The following is a 23,831-nucleotide window of genomic DNA, read 5'->3' as shown; positions in this document are numbered from 1 at the left end:
TGAGCCAAAGGTCGCTGGCTCGAGCAAAGGGTTACTCAGTCTGTTGAAAGTCCGTGGTCAAGGCATATATGAGAAAGCAATCAATGAACAACTAAGGTGTTGCAACACGCAACGAAAAACTAATGATTGATGCTTCTCATCTCTCCATTCCTGTCTGTCTGTCCCTGTCTATTCCTCTCTCTGACTCTGTAAAAAAAAAAAAGTATTTATTAATGACAGCAAAGACAGATGAGAGGAGAGGAAGAGAGAGAGAGCCGTTGGGGTGAAGAGGAGTAAGAGGGTAGGGGTGAGGTAAGGGAGGGCAGGGGAGAAGTAACCAAGCCTCCGCGTCCTGGAGAGGAAGGAGGTGGAGAGTAAATAGGAGAGGCCCACTTTGTGTGATCCAGTACCAAACCTGAGGGATGTTTCTCCATTAATCACCACTGACAGCTTTTCCTGCTGCTGTTTTTCCTCAAGCCTCAAGCAGCTCTGAATAGTGTAGTGGCTCTCAATGAGCTCAGAGGCAATTTTGTACCCCCGTGGACATTTGGCAATATCTGTAGACATTTCTGGTGTGAGGGCTACTGGCAGAGAGTGGGTAGAGCCCAGGGATGCTGCCGGACATATTACAATGTACAAAACAGCCACTTACCACGAGGTTATTCTGAACGGAATGTCAGTATTGCCATGATTGAGAAATCCTGGAATAGTGTGACATAGAGCGATTACTATTTGGATCATGGTAGTTAGTGATTGAGGAATAATGTCCATACCGCAAAGGCATCTGCTTCAATTCTCCCTCCTTTCACCCTCCTCCCTTTAGGTGTATCCTAAGATTTTCCAGGAGTGAAGTGCTAACTTGTGCATCCTTCCCTCTGTGTTTCAGGGCACATAACAATGCAATCTCTAACTGCTGTTTTACCTTCAGTGGCCATTTCCTATGTACAAGCTCTTGGGATAAAACCTTAAAAATATGGAACGTCCACACAGGAGAGTTTCGAAACTGTGGAGCCTGTGTGACTCTGATGCAGGGTCACGAAGGCTCTGTGAGTTCCTGCCACTTTGCCAGAGACAGTGAGTAATAAACACACAAAGGGATTCTGCACCCAGGGGAGTGCTGGGGCAGAGTTCTTCATGTTTCAGTCACATGGACTTTCCTTAGCACACAGAGGTGATTTTCTTTTTAAAGTTTTTTTTTCCATTGATTTGTGTGAGAGAGAGAGAAAGAGAGAGAGCAAGAAAGAGAGAGGAGAAAAGAAGGGAGAAAGGAGGAAAGGAGAGAGAGAGAGAGAAGCATCAACTCATTGTTTCACTTAATTATTCCATTTAGTTGTACACTTACTGGTTGCTTCTCACATGTGCCCTGGCCGGGGATTGAACTGATGAACAAAGAGTGCTGGGACTACGCTCTATCCAATGAGCCACCTAGCCAGGACTAGAGATGATTTTCGATGTTGCTGAAATGAGGATGAAATAAATTCCCACAAGAACAAAACAGCTAAGATGGAGATTCATAGGCACAAGTTCGTAAGTGACAGAAACTCAGCTCAATGTGGTTTAAGCAAAAGAGAAATTCATTAACTCCTGTTATAGGAAAGTCCAAGAGCAGGTCTTGCTTCAGATGTGGCTGGGTCCGGGCACTTGGACAATGCTGCCAGGATGCCTTTGCCTGTATGGACATCAGTGCTGCCAGGAAACCAACTCATCCTCTCAGATCAGCTTCTTTCTTGTGTTGCTATTTCTCCCCAAGTAGGCAAAAAATGGCTTCTGGTGGTTCAGGCCAATAGCAGTTCTGGTTTCTGGCAATCTTAGAGAGAGAAGCTCTCTCTGATGATGCCAGCACAAGTCCTATGGAAGACTCCCATTGGCTCAGCTTAGGTCACATGCCCATCTCTGAACCAATCACTTTAGCAGGGGTAAAAGATGCTGATTGGCTAGGTCTGAATGACTTGCTCGCTTTCACAGTTAGAGGTTAGGGTCAGTCATTCTGAACCAGGTGAGAGAAATTAAGAAGCTATTTGAGATGAAGGGGCATGGATGCAGCAGAGACAATGACAAGAGGCTGCCACATGGGCGGTGACTGTTTCTGATACTCAGGAGCCAAAGTTACACTCCTCCATCCTCATGAAGTGTGTGTGTGGGACACCCAGCCAGTACACACACAGTGAGGGTCTGACTTGAGAAATGCAAGGGTTTTTCTGAATCACTTTCCGTCTTCAGAAGCAGCCTCTGTCTGTGTAAGTCAGACCCCACTATAAGATGCCCCACCAGTTTCTGTCCGTTGCTTTATTGGGTTCAGAATTGACAGTCGACTGTCACTATTTGCGGATTCCATATTTGTGATTTCACCTACTGGCTAAAATTTATTTGTAACCTAAAGTCAATACTCACGGCACTTTTGTGGTCATGCGTGGGTATGTGAAGTGCAGTGACAAGTTTGAGTTAGCTGTGCACACATTCGTGCCTGAAGAAGTGGAACAAGGTGACTCACTGCCTTCTTGTTTCACCTCTCCTATTGTACAGTGGACTTTTTGTGGAGTATTGAGGGCCACGTTTTTCAGTTTGAGCTTGTAGTTGGTGATTTTGCTGTTTAGATGGCCCTCTAGCATAGTGCTGGAGTGCTTGCTGCCTGGCATTCCTAAGTGCAGGAAGGCTGTGATGTGCTTTACAGAGAAAACACACGTTAGAGAAGCTTCCTTCAGGCACGAATTATAGTGCTGGTGACCACGAATTCAGTGTTGATGGATAAATAATATATATCAAATAAGGTGTCTTTGAACAGAAACAGACTTAAAACCAGGTTATGAATTGATCCGTTAAGAAAATGTGAACAGAGCCTCACAGGAACCTAACCCTGTATTTTCCTTAGGAGCAATGGTTCAGTATTTGCTAATTCAGTGCTTGTGATGACTTGACTGAATATAACTACCATTAATAATGAGAATTGGCCCTGGCCGGTTGGTTCAGTGGTAGAGCGTCGGCCTGGCGTGCAGGGGTCCCGGGTTCGATTCCCGGCCAGGGCACACAGGAGAAGCGCCCATCTGCTTCTCCACCCCTCCCCCTCTCCTTCCTCTCTGTCTCTCTCTTCCCCTCCCGCAGCGAGGCTCCATTGGAGCAAGGATGGCCCGGGCGCTGGGGATGGCTCATTGGCCTCTGCTCCAGGCGCTGGAGTGGCTCTGGTCGCAGCAGAGAGATGCCCCGGAGGGGCAGAGCATCGCCCCCTGGTGGGCAGAGCATCGCCCTCTGGTGGGTGTGCCTGGTGGATCCTGGTCGGGTGCATGCGGGAGTCTGTCTGACTGTCTCTCTCCATTTCCAGCTTCAGAAAAATACAAAAAACCAAAAAAAAAAAACAAAAAAAAAATGAGAATCAACTGTAACTGGGGCTGGCTGAACCACCAAGAAGGGGTCAGCATGTACTCAGAGTGAGCCACAGGGCACCACTAACGCAGCCTCAGCCTGCTTTGACCTCACCACAGGAGGAAGCCATTGCCTGGGGGACGATGACCCCTCTAGACTCTTTTATTTTGTGTTGCAGCATCCTTTCTCATATCTGGCGGGTTCGACAGGTCTGTGGCTATTTGGGATGTAGGAGACGTCTACCGGAAGCTCTCTTTGAAGGTACCCATACCAGCATCAGGTAGAAAATCTGAGCTTCATTCCTTAGTCATTCCATGCTGGGTGCTGCTGGATGCTAGGGAGTCAGCAGACCTAGACGTCCCCTATGGAGCTGACACCTCTGTGGGGAGCCACCAACAGTGATGTGTGAAATAAAGAAACCATAACAGGGTGATGCCGTGATAGAAACAGACCGCGGGGGCTAATTCACAGGGGGTGGGTAGGGAGGGCTGAATGGAGAAGGTGGCCTTTGAGCTGAGGACCAGATGGCAAGGAAGGATTGGATGAGTGAGGATCTTGGTGGAGGGCATTCCTAGTAGATGGAACAGCAAATACAAAAACTCAGAGATGGGGAAGTGTCTAAGAACAGCAGACATGACTGAGCAGAAGGCTACATACCGTAATGAGGCATGCATGGAAAACTGTGGTGCTCCAAAATGGAGGGTGTCAGTTGAGTGCTTTTGGCTGCAAGTTAGAGAAGGTGCCACTCGAAGTAGCATTAGAATAGGGGATGGGTTATCTAACACAGCCAGGTCAGGCAGTCCCAGGATTGGTCCCTGCAGTGCCTCTGTTCCAGGTGCTCCCTCCCCCAAATGTCTGCATACTTTCTGATCCTGTGATGTCATGGCCACCTTTGTCAGGGAATGCTTGCATCCATGAGCCTTGGTCTCTCTGTTCCCTGTGACCCAAATATAGATGATGTCCCCTTGATACCACAACGTTCAGGCTCCCAGGGTTGGTCTACCTGAGCTCTCTTCTCTGAGAGTTTGGAGAGGCAAAGGGAGTTTACATCACAGCAAATCAATGGCTTAAAACTGAATGTCCAGACTCCCTGTGCTTAAAATGCAATCCTTTTGTCTTCCTATGAGTTTGTTCAGATCACTTTGCTCCTCCTCTCACCTCCCTCTCTCTCCACCCCCCTCTCAAATTCCTGTCCCTTTGCAATTCACAGCAGCTTAACCGTCTCTCTGTTCCCTGTCCTCTTACCAAACCACATTGCCTCACTGTCTGCCTCTTTCCATAATGGAAAGCCGGGAGAAAGGTAAGGACACTAACACAGAGCCCTGACCCGGCATTAAGTGTCTGACCCAGCAATGGTGTTTCTCTCCTTTGCAGTTATTGAAGCCAAAAGCCCCCTCACTGATTGGACCCCTGAGTTGTATTTCTTAGAACAAAGAAAGCAAGCAAAAACCTGCAAGAGGTGCCCTGGTACTAGCTCGGAATTCAATAATTCTTTTCCCATCCTGCTGTTGTTAACACACAGGATGCCACGACATACATGCGTGTCACAAGCCTTTACACTCTGTAGTCTGCCTTAAATGTCCTTGGTGAAACCAAGGAAGCACAATTAGTTCCCCTGAAATGTAAGCCACATTGGGTTCGTCACCTCTTTAGTTGTTTTTACAAAAGCTTTTCCATCCTTGTTAAAATTCTATTTTTCTTCAGGGTCATGATGACTGGGTGATGGATGTTGCCATTAGCAACAACAAGAAGTGGATCTTATCTGCTTCAAAGGTAAAAGTGGCCAACCTTTCAGTGACTTAAAATCTCTACTGCATTTGTGAAAACTGATGTAACAGAAGTGCAATTGTCAAGTAAAATCCTTGGGCAGGCTCAGTCTGAGGGCCACACCTGGCCAGGCCACCCCCATCCAGGGGGCTGCCTGCACATGAAAAGCAGGTCCCTCTATCTGCTCATATGCAGAGTCGCTAAGTATTTTTGTGTCTGCACCGCTGACGATTGAGTTTATTAGAGCAAGAGCCTGGCCAGACTGGTGAGTACAAAAGCCAACAAGGAGCCTTGGAGGGCAAGGCTCAGCTTGCAGACAAGCAGCAGAGACACACTGAGGTCACAGGTGGGACTTCCTTCTGTACCTCAGTACATCCCCAGATTCCCATTTTAATGGCACAGACAGCTCCCACAGGATATCCTGAGGGCTCCTTTAGGCGGCAGCACCAGAGAAGAAGGGGGTCACCCTGACCCTCGCCTTTCTTAGGGACATGTTATCCTCTAGGTTGGGAGTTTCTAGATCTATGAGACTGTGGGCAAGACTATGCCTATCATGACCAACTTGTCCGGGAGACAACCCCAGATACCGCCATACCTGACAGGAAAACCATAATAAATGACACATAATAAAAATTTTATACCTATGTGTTATTATTTTAATATAAAGTTAAGATAAGTGATTGTCAATTATATCTCAGTAAAGCTGAAAAAGAAGTAGAAATATAAAACAAAATATAAAAAAATGAATGTTTACTTGAAATTGTCTTCTGTATTTTTTATTTTTCTGTTGCATAAATGTGATTTAAATGAAACAACAATGGGACTGGTTAACAGCAGCTCTTAGTAGTAATTACGAGAACTAATTAAATGTGTAAGAAAAATACAAAAAATATTTTATAATGTTTCTTTTTACCCACTGATACAGCAATTTATTTAGACTTTAAAAACATCTTTATTGTGCCCTGGCCGGTTGGCTCAGCGGTAGAGCGTCGGCCTGGCGTGCGGGGGACCTGGGTTAGATTCCCGGCCAGGGCGCATAAGAGAGGCGCCCATTTGCTTCTCCACCCCCCCCCCTCCTTCCTCTCTGTCTCTCTCTTCCCCTCCCGCAGCCAAGGCTCCATTGGAGCAAAGATGGCCCAGGTGCTGGGGATGGCTCCTTGGCCTCTGCCCCAGGCGCTAGAATGGCTCTGGTCACGACAGAGCGATGCCCTGGAGGGGCAGAGCATCACCCCCTGGTGGGCAGAGCTTCGCCCCTGGTGGGCGTGCCAGGTGGATCCCGGTCGGGCGCATGCAGGAGTCTGTCTGACTATCTCTCCCCGTTTCCAGCTTCAGAAAAATACAAAAAAAAAAAAATCTTTATTGTATTTTTAAATTTTGTAGGTTGTGTCATTCTATATTCTTGAGATACATAAATGTAAGACTTTATAAAATAGGATATAAATACTATAGGTTTGACTAATTAGATATTTATATATTCTAGCTTTATTGAGATATAATTGACATATAACATTATGTAAGTTTAAGATGTACAACTTGATTTGATACACTTATATATTGCCAAATGATAACCACCATAGCCTTAGCTAATCCCTTCTTCATATTACATAAGTACTATTTCTTTTTTGTGGTGAGAACATCCATGATCTATACTCTATCAAGTTTCAAGAATATGATACAATATTACTAACTCTAATCACTAAGCTGTATGTTAATTCACCCAAAATTATTCATTTTATAACTGGAAGTTGGTACCTTTTGACCAGTATCTCCCCATTTCTTCCATCCCTAACTGCTGGTAAACAGCACTCTACTTACTCTCTGTTTCTATGAATTTGGTTTTTTAGGTTTTACTATAGGTGAGGTCACTCAGTGTTTGTCTTTCTCAGTCTGAATTATTTCACTTAGCCTTATGCCCTCAGGTCTGTTCATGTTGCTGCACATGCAAAAGTTTGTTCTTTCTGTCTGAATAATATTCCATTACATATACATGCCACATCTTTCTTATCCATTCATCCATTGACAAACACTTAGGTTGGGATTGCTGGGTCATATGGTAGTTGTATCTTTAATTTCTTGAGGAACCTTCATACTGTTTTCCATAATGGCTATATCGATTTACATTTCCACCAATAGTACACAAGGGCTCCCTTTTCTCCACATCCTCATCAACACTTATCTCTTGTCATTTTGGTGATAGCCTTTCTAACAGGTGTCGGTAGTATCTCATTGTGGTTTTGATTTGCATTTCCTTGATTATTAGCAATATTGAGCACCTTTTCATGTACCTGTTAACCCTTTGTATGTCTTCTTTGGAGAAATGTCTAGTTCCTCTGCCCATTTTTTAATGGAAATTTTTATTTTTTGTTATTGAATTGTATAAGTTCTTTGTATATTTTGAATATTAACCTCTTGTCGGATACATGATTTGCAAATATTTTCTCCCATTCCACAAGCCTCCTTTTCATTTTGTTGATTTTTTTTTTTCTGTGCAGAAGTTTTTTAGTTTGCTATAGTCCCACTTATTTATTTTTGCTTTTTTTTAAAGCTTTATTTGAAGCTGGAAACAGGGAGAGACAGTCAGACAGACTCCTGCATGCGCCCGACCGGGATCCACCTGGCACGCCCACCAGGGGGCGATGCTCTGCCTCTCTGGGGCGTTGCTCCGCTGTGACCAGAGCCACTCCAGCACCTGGGGCAGAGGCCAAGGAGCCATCCCCAGCGCCCAGGCCATCCCTGCTCCAATGGAGCCCGGGCTGCGGGAGGGGAAGAGAGAGACAGAGAGGAAGGAAGGGGGGAGTGCAGAAGCAAATGGGTGCCTCTCCTATGTGCCTTGGCCGGGAGCCGAACTGGGGTCTCCCGCACGCCAGGCCGACGCTCCACCACTGAGCCAACTGGCCAGGGCCTGCTTTTGTTTCTTGTGCTTTTGGTGTTATATCCAAAAATCATTGCAAGATCAATGTCCAGGAGTTTTACACTATTGAACCTTATATTTTTTTTCATTACTTTTTGTGAGTGGTTTGAGATAGGGGTCCCATTTAATTTTTCTGCATGAGGTTATCCAGATTAATTAATACTTCCTTATTGAATTCTCTTGGTTCCCTTGTCAAATATTAGTTGACTGGATATGTGATGGTTTATTTCTGGGTTCTCTACTTTTATGCCAGTACCTCACCATTTGATTACTATAATTTTGTAGTATAGTTTGATATCAGGTAATGTGATGTCTCCAGCTTTGTTCTTCTTTCTCAAGATTGCCTTGGCTATTTGGGGTCTTTTGTGGGTCCACAAAAATCTGGGATTGTTTTTTCTATGTTTATAAAAAACGCTGCTGAAATTTTGATATGGATTGCATTGAATCTATAGATGGCTTTGTTAATTCTTTTGATCTATTTCTTTGTGCCTTCTTCAATTTCTTTTATCAAAGTCTTGCAGTTTTCTTTCTTTTATTTTTTGTATTTTTCCAAAGTTAGAAGCGGGGAGGCAGAGAGACAGACTCCTGCATGCGCCCTACTGGGATCCACCTGGCATGCCCACTAGGGGGCAATGCTCTGCCCATCTGGGGCATTGCTCCTTTGTGGCTGGAGCCATTCTGCGCCTGAGGTGAAGGTCATGGAGCTTTCCTCAGCACCTGGGCCAACTCTGCTCCAATGGAGCCCTGGCTGCAGGAGAGGAAGAGAGAGACAGCAAGGAAGGAGAGGGGAAGGGGTGGAGAAGCAGATGGTCGCACTCTCCTGTGTGCCCTGACTGGGAATTGAACCAGGACTTCCACACGCAGTGCTGATGCTCTACCACTGAGCCAACTGGCCAGGGTCGCAGTTTTCAGTATACAGTGTGTCCGTAAAGTTATGGTGCACTTTTGACCAGTCACAGGAAAGCAACAAAAGATGACAGAAATGTGCAATCTGCACCAAATAAAAGGAAAACCCTCCCAATTTCTGTAGGATGATGTGGCAGCATGTGTGCATGCACAGATGATAATGTAACACCGTGTATACAGCGAAGCAGCCCACGGCCATGCCAGTCGAGATGTGGATGGTACAGAGGAAAGTTCAGTGTGTTCTGTGGCTTGCTAAATTCGAATCTGTGGCCAAAGTGCAACATGAATATCGGCACATTTATAACGAAGTGCCACCACATAAGAATAACATTACTCGGTGGGATAAGCAGTTGAAGGAAACCGGCAGTTTGGTGGAGAAACCCTGTTCTGGTAGGGCATCAGTCAGTGACGAGTCTGTAGAAGCTATATGGGATAGCTACTAAGGAGCCCTAAAAAATCTGTGCGTAAGCCCACATCGAACTGCACTGAATAGGTATAAAACTGGGAGAGTTTTCCTTTATTTGGTGCAGATTTCACATTTCTATCGTCTTTTGTTGCTTTCCTCTGACTGGTCAAAAGTGCACCATGACTTTACGGACACACTGTATATATCTTTCACCTTCTTTGTTAAAATTATTCCTAAGTATTTTATTGTTTTTGATGCTATTGTGAATGAGATTGTTTTCTGTATTCCTTTTCATTTTTAGTGTATAAAAACACAACTGATTTTTTTTAAAAAAAAATCCAAAATGTATTTATTAGCATGGTTTTCCCTTGTCTTGATTCAAGGTGCTTTTGGTGCTGTTCCCTCTGTCAGCCTTGCTTGCCTCCTGCAGGCGGACAGAGGACAGGGCAGCAGGCACTTGTGTTTCTTCTTGTCTTCTGGGGAAGGACGGAGGAGATCCTTAGTGAGAGGCATGTTGTTGTGGGGAGGTTGTCATTGCTGGAAAGGCCACACTGATTTTTGTATGTTGATTTTGTATCCTACAACTTGACTGAATTTGTTGATTATTTCCAACAGGTTGTGTGTGTGTGTGTGTGTGTGTGTGTGTGTGTGTAGCCTTTAGGATTTTCTAAATATAAGATTGCATCATCTGTAAACAAAGACAACTTTATTTCTCTTTTTCCAATTTTGATGTCTTCTGTTTCTTTCTTTGGTCTGATTGCTGTGATAGAATGTCTAGTACTATGTTAAATTAGAGTGCTTGTTTACGGTAAAGACAGACCTTTTACTAAGAAAGTTATATCCCTGGAGAATGACTACCCACCATGACCTGCCCAGTTAGGAATTTGTAATCGGATCACCCTGTGAAGTTACTTTCGGTCACCTGAGCTTGTCAGATTTATTACAGAGCACTTTTTTGTTCACAGACTAAATACTTTTATTGACCCTGGCCAGTGGCTCAGTGGATAGAGCATTGGCCCAGTGTATGGACATCCCAGGTTTGATTCCTGGTCAGGGCATACAGGAGAAGTGACCATCTGTTTCTCTCCCCTTGCCTCTCCTCCTTCTTTCCCCTTCCCTTCCTGCACCCAGTGGCTCGATTGGTTCAAGCATCAGCCTGGATACTGAGGCAGGTCAGCCTCAGGCACTACAAATAGCTCAGTCCTTGAGCATCAGTCCAAGAAGGGGCTGCCATGTGGATCCCGGTCAGGGCATAGGTGGGAGTCTGTCTCAATATCTCCACTCCTCTCAAAACAAAAACAAAACTTTTATGAAAAACCCAGCACCACAGTTAAGCAAATCACATACTTTTTTTAGGAGTGCTATGTATATGCATGATGCACAGGGCATTTAATAGGTAAGATCTTTTCATTTACTTTGGTAAGAAGTTAGTAGACTGAATAGAATTTGCCAGAATTTACATTTGCATTGTCTGCTGAATATGTAAATGTTTAGTTTGTATTTGGATAAAATGTCAACATGCTTCTGTTTTATGTTCTCTGCATTTTCATTAAAATCTTCTCAGAAATCAAGAAGATGATTTGAAAGCTCCAACTTTTAAATCAAAATATCTAAGAACTAGGGGAACATTTCTGTTGTTACCATGATTGGACAAATCACTTGATTATCTATAGGCAGTATGATTATTGGTAGAATCTGACAGCTCTGTACTGCAAGGGGCCAACACATACATAACCAAACTTTTCCTTTCTGTTCTCCCACAGGACATTTAGCTGTTACTGCTGGGTCAGGAAATGTAGCATTACATGTGTGTTGGTTTTTTATTGTTGCTATAATAAATCACTACAAACTTTACCACTCAAATTAAGTTTAATATCTTATAGTTCTGTAAAATAGAAGTGTGGCAAGGTCTCACTGAGTTGAAATCAAGGTGTCAACAAGACTCTATTCCATTCTGAAGGCTCAAAGGGATAATCAATTCCTGCCCTTTCCAGCTTCTAGAAACCACCCACATTTCTTGGCATGTGGCCTCTTCTTCTATCTGCAAAGCCAGCAACAGTGCTTCTCTCTGTGCCTTTCTTCCACAGTCACAGCTTCCTCTGACTGAATGTTCTACTTTGAAGGATCGTTGTGATTATGTTCACAGGTTCTGCCGTTAGGGTGTAGACTTCTCTGGGGGAAGGGCACTGTTCTGCTGACTATTCAGTGACATAAGACTGATTTGATAATGGATGTTCATTTGATAGTATTTACAAATCAATTTAGCAATCACTATTTTCTTAGAAGCACTGGTGCTGTGTTATAAAAAATTAGATTTTATTTTTTAAAGAAGCTTTAGATTTACAGAAAAACTGAGCAAATAGTAAAGAGAGTTTCCAAGTACCCCCTCTCCTGACAGCTTTCATTATTATTATCTTGTATTAACTGTGGTATGTTTGTTATAACTGATGAACCAATGCCGGTATATGATTAACTAAAGTCCATGATTTGTTTCACTCTCTGTGTTATATGGGTTTCACAAAATGCATGTCATGTAGCCACCATTACAGTATAATATATGTATCATAGAATAGTTTCACTGCTCTAAAAACTGCCTGGACCTATCTGCTTGACCTATCTTTCTATCCTTGTGCCTGAACCACTCTGTCTTAATAACTGTAGCTTTGTATTAAGTTTTGAAATGGGAAAGTATGAGTCCTCCAAAGTTGTTCTTGTTCAAGACTTTTTGGCTAATCTAGGTCCTTGAATTTCCATATGGATTTTAGGATTAATTAGTGAATTTCTGGAAGGAGTCACCTGGGATTTTCATAGTGATTGTGTTGAATCTGTAGATCATTTTGGGGGGTATTGTCATCTTACCAATATTGTTTTCTGTTTTATTGAACATGGGATATCTTTCAATTTATGTCTTCTTTAGTTTCAGTAATAATTTTTAGATTTTGGTCTGTGAGTTTTGCACTTCTTTTGTTAAACTTATTTCTAAGTATTTTATTCCTTTATAAAAAACTTTTAAAAGGGGGCGGGGAGGAGCAGGAAGCATCAACTTCCATATATGCCTTGACTAGGCAAGTCCAGGGTTTCAAACTGGTGATTTCAGCGTACTAGGTCGACATTTTTTTTTGTGTGTGGCAGAGATAGAGAGTCAGAGAGAGGGACAGATAGTGACAGACAGGAAGGGAGAGAGATGAGAAACATCAATTCTTAGTTGCTGTTCCTTAGTTGTTCATTGATTGATTTTTTATATGTGCCTTGACCGGGGTGCTACAGCAGTCAGAGTAACCTCTTGCTCAAGCCAGCGACCTTGGGCTCAAGCTGGTGAGCCTTGCTCGAACTAGATGAGCCCATGCTCAGGCTGGCAACCTCACGGTCTCGAACCTGGGTCCTCAGCATCCTAGTCCGATGCTCTATCCACTGCACCACTGCCTGGTCAGGGCCAGGTTGACACTTTAGCCACTGTGCCACCACAGGTGAGGTGTTTATTTCTTTTGATGCTAAGTGGATATTTGTGTGTGTGTGTGTGTGTGTGTGTGTGTGTGTGTGACAGAGACAGAGAGAGGGACAGATAGGAACAGACAGGAAGGAAGAGAGATGAGAAGCATCAATGCTTCATTGTCGTTCCTTAGTTGTTCATTGATTGCTTTCTTATATGTGCCTTGATCGGGGCTATAGCAGAGTGAGTGACCCCCTTGCTCAAGCTAGCAACGTTGAGTTCAAGCCAGTGACCTTGGCCATCAAGCCAGCGACCTTTGGGCTCATGCCAGTGACCATGGGTCATGTCTATGATCCCATGCTCATGCCAGCAGCCTGCGCTCTACTTGGTGAGCCCGCACTCAAGCAAGCGATGTTGGGGTTTCAAATCTGGGTCCTCTGGATGTGGAGAAAAGGGAACCCTCCTGCACTGCTGGTGGGAATGCAGACTGGTGCAGCCACTGTGGAAAACAGTATGGAGATTCCTCAAGAAATTAAAAATCGGACTGCCTTTTGACCCAGCTATACCACTTTTAGGAATATACTCCAAGAACACCATAGCACTGTTTGAAAAGAAGAAATGCATCCCCATGTTTATGGCAGCATTGTTCACAATAGTGAAGATCTGGAAACAGCCCAAGTGTCCATCAGTGGACAAGTGGATTAAAAAGCTTTGGTAGGCCCTGGCCGGTTGGCTCTGTGGTAGAGCATCGGCCTGGTGTGCAGGAATCCCAGGTTTGATTCTCGGCCAGGGCACACAGGAGAAGCGCCCATCTGCTTCTCCACCCCTCCCCCTCTCCTTCCTCTCTGTCTCTCTCTTCCCCTCCCGCAGCCAGGACTCCATTGGAGCAAAGTTGGCCCAGGTGCTGAGGATGGCTCTGTGGCCTCTGCCTTAGGCACTAGAATGGCTCTGGTTGCAACAGAGCAATGCCCCAGCTGGGCAGAGTATCGCCCCCTGGTGGGCATGCTGGGTGGATCCCGGTCGGGCACATGCGGGAGTCTGACTGCCTCCCTGTTTCCAACTTCAGAAAAATACAAAAAAAAAAAAAAAAAAAAAAAAGCTTTGGTACATATATACTATGGAATACTACTCAGCCATAAGAAATGATGACATCGGATCATTCACAACAACATGGATGGATCTTGATAACATTATATTGAGCGAAATAAGTAAATCAGAAAAAACTAAGAACTATATGATTCCATACATAGGTGGGACATAAAAGACTCAGAGATGTGGAGAGTGTGGAGGTTACGGGAAGGGGGGGAGGAGAGGGAGGGGGTTGGGGGAGGGGAGGGGCACAAAGAAAACCAGTTAGAAGGTGACGGAAGACAGTTGGACTTTGGGTGATGGGAATGCAGCATAATCAAATGTCAAAATAACCTAGAGATGTATTCTCTGAACATATGTACCCTGATTTATCAATGTCACCCCATTAAAATTAATTTTAGAAAATTTCAAAAAAAACCCCAATAAAAATAAGTAAAAAAAAAGATTAAAAAAAACAAACCTGAGTCCTTTGCATCCCAGTCCGACACTCTATCCACTGCCCTACTGCCTGGTTAGGTGGAATTGTTTATTTAATTGCATTTTCAGATAGTTTACTGCAAATACATAAAAATACTATTTTTTAAAAATTATTTTTCTTAAAAAAGTTTCTATTTATTGATATTTCAGAGAGAGGAGGAGGGAGCAAGAAGTATCAACTCATGGTTGCTTCACCTTAACTGTTCATTGCTTGCTTGTCATATGTGCCTTGACCAGGCAATCCAAGGGTTTCAGACCAGCGACCTCAGCATTCCATGTTGACACTCTATCCACTGCGCCAACACAGGTCCAGCTACAATTGAGTTTTGTGTATTGATTTTATATTCTGCAATCCAACTGAGCTTGTTAGTTCTAATGGCTTTTTAGTGAATTCTTAGGATTTTCTATATCCAAGATTATATAATCTTCAAATAGAAATAGTTTTACTTCTTTTCCAATATGAACACTATATATATTGAATAATATATATATATATATACATACACACACATATATATATATCGATACTATGTATATTGAACATGGGTACCGTTGTGGGAAGTGAAAAACTTTTGAATAATTTAGAACTTGCCTGTCTCATCTCATCTCAGTGACCATATGTGCTTTTCACATCCCCTTCTCCACTAAATCTAATCCTGTTATTTTCTGCATACTGTGCAGTATGCTTTGTTCTGGTTATTTACCGCCCAATCTAGTTTTACATGACTGCTTATCTGTCATTAAACACAGTTGTATAGCCTCCTTTTCTGGTGCTATCTGACTCATGCTGGCACTGGTTTTGTAATTGTTCTCATTTTCATTATCCTAACTCTTACAAAATGTAACCACAATATTCAGAATTCTACCAGCACTATCTTGAAACAAAGCACAATAATTTTTTTAAATAAATTTTTATTAATGTTAATGGGATGACATTAATAAATCAGGGTACATATATTCAAAGAAAACATGTCTAGGTTATCTTGTCATTAAATTATGTTGCATACCCTTCGCCCAGAGTCAGATTGTCCTCCGTCACCCTCTATCTAGTTTTCTCTGTGCCCCTCCCCCTCCCCCTAACTCTCTCCCTCCTTCCCTCCTGCGTCCTCCCTTCCCCCCACCCCTGGTAACCACCACACTTTTGTCCATGTCTCTTAGTCTCGTTTTTATGTTCCACCAATGTACAAAGCACAATAATTAATCCACACGTAGAATCAAAGGCAAACTGTTAAGACCCAGAATTACAAAGCAGTCACTTTGAATACTTAAGTTGCATCACAATAATTGATAATCTAGTATTGTAAACTGCAAATTGTGGAAAACGGTGATTGACCTATGGAAGGTGTGGATCATCTATGCATATCCATTTGGCACTGAAAATATTTTGCTTTCTGTTGTTATTATGAATTTCCACACCCATTGCTAAAAAATGGGACTTTTTGTACCCTGACAGGGGTTTTCTGGGACACGGGACTTACAGAGCAAAAGCTGAAAAGGTACTGGAGAAACTGAGGCAGTTGGTTGCCCTAACTGCCCCTTTGTAGGTTGTTCCTACATATGTAACCTGATGTGATGCTCCTCTCTGGGTCTGCCCCTTAAGAGCCCATGTTGTGACTGCTGGTTTGCTGTTTAATTTGTTCTAGGATCGGACCATGAGACTATGGAATATTGAAGAAATTGACCAAATTCCTTTGGTAATGCAGAACAAAACGGCCCTGGGCTTAAACGTGAAACAGGTTGGTACTGGGTAAAGTTAAGCCCAGTGTAAGCTTTCATTAGTTACCACTACAATTAATTTACTCTTCAAATAAACTTTTTTTTTAGCAACTGGGGATAAAACCATGAACAGATTGCAATCCTGGCCCTGAGTTAGCACAGATTCTAAAAGGGGATAAAAAACAAAGAAACTAGAAAAAAATATTTAGTGACTCACATGGTGATAAGTAATTTAGAGAATAACAGGGAAAGGGAATGAGAAGTTGGAGGTTGGTGTATTTCTAAGGGTAGGTCTCATTGAGAAAGTGACATTTATTCAGAGACTTGAAGGTGGTGAGGGAGTGAGATGTGCAGATGACCAGGGGAAGAACTTCCCAGCAGAGAGAACAGCCAGTGTGGAGACCGCGGGGCAGGAGTGAGCCTGGTGTATTTGAGGTGAGGGGGACTGGGAAATGAGGCCTGAGGGAGCACTGGACACACAGCTGGACACTGTGTGAGCCTCCGGCAGCAGACCCTCTGGCCAGCTTCAGTGTCCCATTTCTCATGGAAGGGGCTCAGGTTCCTATGTTTCTCCAGTGAAAGATCTTGGTGGTAGAGTGGGCACATCTGCTTCACCAGGTGCAGCTGGGGCTGGCCACAGAGGTTCTTCCTGAGCAGTGGAGGCCTGTCCCTGCTGGGACCACAGAGCAGATACCTGGCTGCTGCCTTAAGAGGCTAAGGAGTCTGTGCTCAGCCCTCTTGAGTCTTCCTTCCCTTGGAATCCTACAGCCACCTGGGCTTGTCTCCTCTCAGAAGTTCTGGCTCGGAGCCAATGCTTCTGGGAACGACTAATTTGGGAACAGCACCACGGGGAAGGGAAGCGAGGGGTGGGGCCCACGTGGACTTCGTCTTTGCGGCCAGCTGGTTCTCATGGCCTCTGTGGTCATGTTGGCCCTCAGCCCTGGAAGCTGTCTAGCTAGAGAGCAGTACTTGCCCATGTCCTCCACTTGCCAGCGGGAGCTGCCTCCTCTGAGCCCTGCCATTCTGAGGTTGGATCATGAGAAATTATACTGTAGAATAAAGAAGTTTTAATTTTAGAAAAGGCTGGTTTTCTCAGAGGCTGGATTTCCCAGAGGCCCTGCCCTATACAGAGTTTGCCCCGTCTCTCCTGTGGGTCTTAGTGTCCTGAAGTAGGCAGAGCACAGGGTGTTGAGGCGCCAGGGCAGGGGCATGCCATCTTGCAGGCTTGTTTCAGAGGACTGTGCTGTGGCTGGGACTCCTGAGAGATCTCTGCTCATGGCCTGAGAGCCCACTCCGTGGTTGCTCACTTGTTTGTGGGAAGCAGATGTAGTGAGTGAGCTGTGCTCTGGTGTCCGCTGTTCTCTGTGTGCTTTGGCCAGGAACAGGCGCCAAGGTGAAGGAGGATGCTCGGCACCTCCACCATCTAGTAGAAATTCCCGCTTTGTTCAGAACTTGTGCTAATTTACTTCTCATAGTTCTGTAAGACTGAGGATGTCAAGGATTTCGGATATCCCCTTCATCCTATAGTTCTGCTCTGCACGGAGCAGAGATGGGGTTAAACCCCTCTGCCCTGTCCTCTCCATTGCCAAATGGCTTACCGTCCTGCTTTCAGGACCCCTATGGCAGGAAACGCGGGCTGGCAGTACCTGCATAGCTTTTGGGGGGAAGAGAGGGAGTAGTAGCCTGTGCTCATCTCGGTGGCCTGCAATTTCCACCCTTGTATAGGTAGAGAGACCTCATAGAGGAGAGGCAGCCCTCGCCTTGACCTAATCCAAGGTGGTTGGATTGGGTGGGAGAATTCTAACTGCCATGTCTTGATTCTCTCTGACTAGCATCTCCTTTCCGCTTTTTAAAAAATATTTCACATCAGTGTGAAGAATGTGACAGGCCTTTCTCTGTCTATGAAAGTGATGTCTTTTCTGAAACAGTCACCAAATGTGTGTTTTGCCGGATGGAAACAAAAGACTTGTCAGCAGAGGCCTCATTATCATCATCAGAAGAGGACTCACCAGCAAGGGATGCAGCCCAGGCAAGGATGACTGATGGCCACCAGGCCCTTTGAGTGGCTTAAGCACAGGCCACCTGTCGTGTAGGTTTCAGGACTCTGCAAGGACCTTTCTCTTGGGCCCTTCCCTGGCTGGGTGGGCCTGTCAGACTGGGGCCGGGCTCCCACCACTGTGCTGCCTCCTCAGCACACAGCACCCTTACTGAATGGGATTGGATGCTTTATTTTTAGTTTTCAGCAGAATAAAACTATATCCTTTTGGAAAAGGAGTGTGCTTGTGAATTCCAGAAGCATTCTTGCTGTTTTAAGCTTTATGTCCTGGTGTTCATCCAGACACATCTGGATTCCCATTCTGGGCCCTGGAGTTGCCCTATAAGGCAACCCTCAGGGGCTGGTGGAATAAAGAGTAAGACGTGTGGGGCCCCCTCTGTGGAGACTGTGGGTGCCTCCCTAATGCTCTCAGATAGCCACTTGCCTAGAGCAGAGGAAGGTCTGGTTACGCAGGCAGGTGGTGGGCATTTCCATCACAGAATGTTTCATGCTATCCAACCCAGACTTCCATTTCCAGCATGCCCATGCACACAGACCGCCCTCTTCCTGCTTCCACAGCGTATCTACAACATAATTACTTCAGTAGTGAAGATTTCAGTTGACAAACATGAAGGGCCCCCTTTTCCATTTGGTATTACTCACATGATTTCCATAATATACCATTTGTATGCCCATTGGTCCTTTTTAAATACTTAATTGGTGGATTTTAGTGTCAATTGACTGGCATCCAATAATACTGCTCAGGAGCACCATAACCTGTTCGTTATTCTTTGGGCAAGTCCTGTTGTGCTGAGTAATGCCCTCCTCAGTCACAACCCTGGTGACTGCTCAGACTAAAGCAGTCTGGTCAGTATTCATTTATTTATACGAATGATGTGTGAACATATCAAAACTCTGGCGCTCTCAGCAATTCAGTTCTTCTTCAAAGAGAAGTCCTATTGCTAGTGGTCTTGGGTTTCCGACAGAAGAAGGCATGCACAGATGTCTTCTTCCCTCCACTGTGAAGGATGGGTGGACTACATACACCAACACGGCCCTCATTGATGAGCGTTAGGTTGTTTCTCGTTTGTTTGCTATCACAAATAATATGGGAGTGAACCTTCTTGTGCATGTATTTTTGCAGAAACAACCTTTCTGTGGATGAGCCTCTCCCATCTGAGGAATTGCTGGCTTAAGGATTAGTAGTGTATGGTTTTGTGGTTGCTCAAAGGTCCCCTAAAGTACTGGGGCAATGTGTCCGAGTGAGGGGACCCACACTGGGCAAGTGAGAAGCTTGGGTGGGTAGAGCCTTGTCTTGCAGCAGAATACTCCCCAATCATGGTGTTGGTGGTGCTCCAAGGCCAGTAGCCTGGGCTCCTCGAAGCTCTTGATCCCTGCGTCCGCGGACTCTGCCCTCTCAGGGTCCGCCGGTGAAGCGGCCCAATAGAAGCCATAGAAGCCACGGGTCTGGTCTTGACAGGTGGGTAGATGAGACTCCACGATGACAGGGCCGGCGACACCAATGGTCAGAGTGCGGCCGAGGTGGGTAGTCTGGAAGGGTACCAGTGGGATGGGTGCGAGGCGTGGTACCGCGGGACCACCTCGGGGTGTGCGCCCTGACCCAACGTGGGCGCAGCCGGCAGCCGCGCGGTGTCGGCGTAGCGGGGATCTCCGGAGCGGGAGGAGACTCGGCATCGCTGGACAGCCCGGTGGAGTTGCCTGCGCCAGCTCTGGAGGGCAGAAGGCCAGGGCCTTGCGCTAATATCTCCCAAAGAAGGAAGCCCCCTTGGCTCCACGCCGGGACGTGGACACTACAAAGACCAGGAAGAGAACACTGCCCGGGTCCCACCCACCCCGCGCCGCGGGAGTCTCAGACCTCGGTGTCTACAACTCCACCACAGCCGCGTGTGTAAACAAAGACCGACACCACGCATGCGCGTGCTGCTGGTTAAAACTTGTGCGCATGCGTGCGACTGATGGAGTAAATAGTGATGAGGAATAGAAATGCGCGGTGCACTTGCGGGCGGCGCCGTGGCTTAGTTGGTTAAAGCGCCTGTCTAGTAAACAGGAGATCCTGGGTTCGAATCCCAGCGGTGCCTCAACCGAGTACCCGAATATACTCAAGTTTTGCCCAATTTCCAATTTTGGCTTGCCCCCTTTCCCGTCTCCCAATTTTGGGAGTGTGAGGGTGATTCTGAGAAGCCATTGCTTTGCGCTTGGGTGGGCCCCTGGCCCTCCCTGCAGTCCTCCCCGGGTCTCGAGAGCTGCGACACAATCTCCGCTCCCGCGACCAAGCAGAGTCGTCCCTCCATGAGGAAGCGCAGAACTCCGCGGTTGCCACGGCGCGCGATATGGGCAGCGGCCGACAGGGCCCCGGGCGGGAACAGATCAAGCAGGACTCCGGGTTTGGAGCTCATTTCTCCAGGGGCCTCGGTGTGCGGCTGCGCCCTAAGGCTCGGCTGCGTGAAAATACACGGTCGCGGGCCCTGGCCTAGAGCCATTGCATCGCAGTCTCTGGGGACGCGATGAGGCATTGTAATAATAATAATAAAAAAGTTACACAGGAATTCTCACGTCAAACTGAACGAAATTCATGTCAGCCTCTCAACAGTTCAGTTTCACCAGCTGCAGAAAAAGCAGTCATGCCATCAGTCTGTCTCAAATTCACTTGCCCCAGAGGAGCTCTTCTCTCTGTTTCTCCTATGGCTCTGGATTTATTATGATTTTTAAAATTTGGTTAACCGTCAATTTCTTGCCCATTGCAGCTTGGTTGTTTTCGATTGACATTGCAAAGAAAAACTTGTAGGGATAATTTGAGGCTTTGCAGTTCTGATAGGAACATCACAGATGAGTTTATTGGTAACAACAGGCTTGAGTCATTGTGGGGCTGCTATTTTTTCGACACATCTTTACTGCTAGCGTGAGGTATGTCAGGTCAGTTTTGAGCATTTGCTTATTATGACTAAGGAGGGATGTTTAATTTCGTTAATTTTTTTATTTTTTATTTTTCAAGGTATAAGTTCTGCACATTTTTTTTGTTAAATTTATCCCTACATATTTCCTTCTGTTTGATGTTATGGTAAATGGAATTGTTTTCTTAATTGAATTTTCAGATTGTTCATTACAAATATAGAAATACAACTGATTTTGTATTTTAATCTTATATGTTGCAACCTTGCTGAAGTCATTTATTAGTTCAAATAGTTTTTTAGTGAATTCCTTAGATCTATTTTCTTGGATTTTCTGTATATAAATAATTGTTCTATTATAGTTTTACTTCTTTTGTTTTAGTCTAAATGTCTTTTCATTTTCATGCCTAATTGTTTAATTGTACCTCCAGCACAATATTAAACAGAAGTGGTGACAGCACACATTTTTGTTTTTGTTTTTTTTATTTTATCTTAGGGCATCCTGTCTTTCATACTTCATACTTAATGAAATATGATGTTAGCTGTGGATTTTTATTTATTTATTTATTTATTTAAAAAAAAATTTTCTGAAACTGGAAACGGGGAGAGACAGTCAGACAGACTCCCGCATGCACCCGACCGGGATCCACCCAGCACGCCCACCAGGCGGGGGCACTCGTCCCACCAGGGGGCGATGCTCTGCCCCTCCGGGACGTCGCTCTGCCGCGACCAGAGCCACTCTAGCGCCTGGGGGAGAGGCCAAGGAGCCATCCCCAGCGCCCAGGGCCATCTTTGCTCCAATGGAGCCTGGGCTGCAGGAGGGGAAGAGAGAGACAGAGAAGAAGGAGAGGGGGAGGGGTGGAGAAGCAAATGGGCGCTTCTCCTGTGTGCCCTGGCCGGGAATCGAACCCAGGACTTCTGCATGCCAGGCCGACGCTCTACCACTGAACCAACTGGCTAGGGCCAGCTGTGAATTTTTAATAGACACTTTTTATCAGGTGAAGAAGTTCCCTTTGATTCTTCATTTGTTGAGGGTGTTGATTTTGTTAAATGCTTTATTGGCTTCTGTTAAGACCATTATGTGGTTTTTTTTTTATTCTACTGATATGGCGTATTACATTAATTCATTGTTAGATGTTAAACCAACCTTGCAGTACTAGAATAAATCTCATGTGCATATGTTTTACATAAACAATTAACATGATCATCTTGGAAGTCTTTCCAGATGGGTGTCCTTAGTTTCCTTATTTCTCATTTACTGCTTCCCAGTGGTCCTGGCTCAGCTGTGGCTGTTATATGAATTAGGAGACCCCCTCCCCCAGCTGATGGACAATGTGGTGGTGTGGGTTTTTTTCTGAACCTCACCACCATGGACAAAGCTGGGACGGCACTCCCCTCACACACAGGTTTCTTTGTGCACTTGAGTTTTTCAAAGACAAAGAAAGCTAAGAGAGGATTTCTGAGTGTACTATGTACAGGCCACTCTGATTTCCCCCTCCTTGAGCTTTTCTGGAGTACCCACTCCTCCATACCTCGCCAGACCGGGAGCCTGCCAATATCAGGGACAGTTTTGTAAAATGCCATCTTATTGGTATTTTATTCCATATTTCCCTCACTTCAAGTGGAGTTGGGGATCCTTCTAGATGCTTTTTGGCTATTTGTATTCCTTCTGTGAGTTGCCTGTTTGTATCCTTTGCTCAGTATTTCAGTTGTGTTGTGTGTTTTTCTTACTGATTTGTAGGTGGAATTTATATTAAATAAGAATCCTTGACCTTTTATAGATGTAATCAATTTTTGTTTTTCAGAGACACAGAGAGAAAGAGAGAGGGATAGATAGGGACAGACAGGAACGGAGAGTTGAGAAGCATCAATCAGTAGTTTTCCAGAGTGCATTGTGACACCTTAGTTGTTCATTGATTGCTTTCTCATATGTGCCTTGACTGTGGGCCTTCAGCAGACCAAGTAACCCCTTGCTGGAGCCAGCGACCTTGGATCTGGTGAGCTTTGCTCAAACCAGATGAGCCCGTGCTCAAGCTGGCGACCTCGGGGTCTCAAACCTGGTCCTCGGCATCCCAGTCTGACACTCTATCTACTGCGCCACCACCTGGTCAGGCGATGTAATCAATATTATCTCTTAGCCTGCTGTTTGCTTTTTGACTTTGTTACAGTCTTTTATCTTTTCATTTAATTATGTCAGTTTTCAAGTCCTTTGGTGAGTTTATACTGTTCTTAATCTAGGTCTTGTATGTTTCCTATGTATGGTGAATGGGACAATTTTCCTATTATTTATTTATTTATTTTGTATTTTTCTGAAGCTGGAAACGGGGAGAGACAGTAAGACAGACTCCTGCATGCGCCCGACAGGGATCCACCCGGCACGCCCACCAGGGGTGATGCTCTGCCCCTCTGGGGCGTCGCTCTGCCGCTACCAGCGCCACTCTAGCGCCTGGGGCAGAGGCCAAGGAGCCATCCCCAGCACCCGGGCCATCTTTGCTCCAATGGAGCTTTGGCTGCGGGAGGGGAAGAGAGAGACAGAGAGGAAGGAGAGGGGGGTGGAGAAGCAAATGGGCACTTCTCCTATGTGCCCTGGCCGGGAATCGAACCCGGGTCCCCCGCATGCCAGGCCGATGCTCTACCGCTGAGCCAACCGGCCAGGGCCTTCCTATTAATATTTAATTCTTACATTCCTAGCATGTAGGAATGCATCATATGTTTGGATATGGCTCTTTAAAGCCGCGCTCTTGCTTGACTTTTTATTTTGTATGTTTATTAAAGCTGGGGACAGTGAAAGAAGGAATGGCTTAGGACAGAAGAAGCAACAAGAGAACCCAGGAGAGGCTACTTTGGTT

General features: G+C 45.2%; 1 protein-coding gene and 1 non-coding gene across 2 annotated transcripts in view; both read left to right on the top strand.

Moving 5' to 3' along the window:
- The window catches only part of WDR88 (WD repeat domain 88), a 32,884-nt gene extending 14,679 nt beyond the window's left edge, over window positions 1-18,205 (top strand). The window contains exons 7-11 of the mRNA XM_066244122.1: window positions 866-1,053; window positions 3,515-3,597; window positions 5,041-5,109; window positions 15,966-16,058; window positions 17,909-18,205. Of these exons, the coding sequence (XP_066100219.1) occupies window positions 866-1,053; window positions 3,515-3,597; window positions 5,041-5,109; window positions 15,966-16,058; window positions 17,909-18,100 (625 nt within the window). The 3' untranslated portion in view covers window positions 18,101-18,205. The remainder of the gene's footprint in view (window positions 1-865; window positions 1,054-3,514; window positions 3,598-5,040; window positions 5,110-15,965; window positions 16,059-17,908) is intronic.
- Window positions 18,206-20,098: 1,893 nt separating this feature from the next.
- On the top strand, window positions 20,099-20,172 carry TRNAT-AGU (transfer RNA threonine (anticodon AGU)). Its single transcript has one exon. It is a non-coding gene; the product is annotated as a tRNA-Thr (tRNA).
- Window positions 20,173-23,831: the final 3,659 nt, after the last annotated feature.

This window comes from Saccopteryx bilineata, chromosome 9, assembly GCF_036850765.1.
Source record: "Saccopteryx bilineata isolate mSacBil1 chromosome 9, mSacBil1_pri_phased_curated, whole genome shotgun sequence".
Taxonomy (NCBI): Eukaryota; Metazoa; Chordata; class Mammalia; order Chiroptera; family Emballonuridae; genus Saccopteryx; species Saccopteryx bilineata.
The sequence above is the reverse complement of the archived record's forward strand: the minus strand, read 5'-3'. Positions and strand labels throughout refer to the sequence as shown.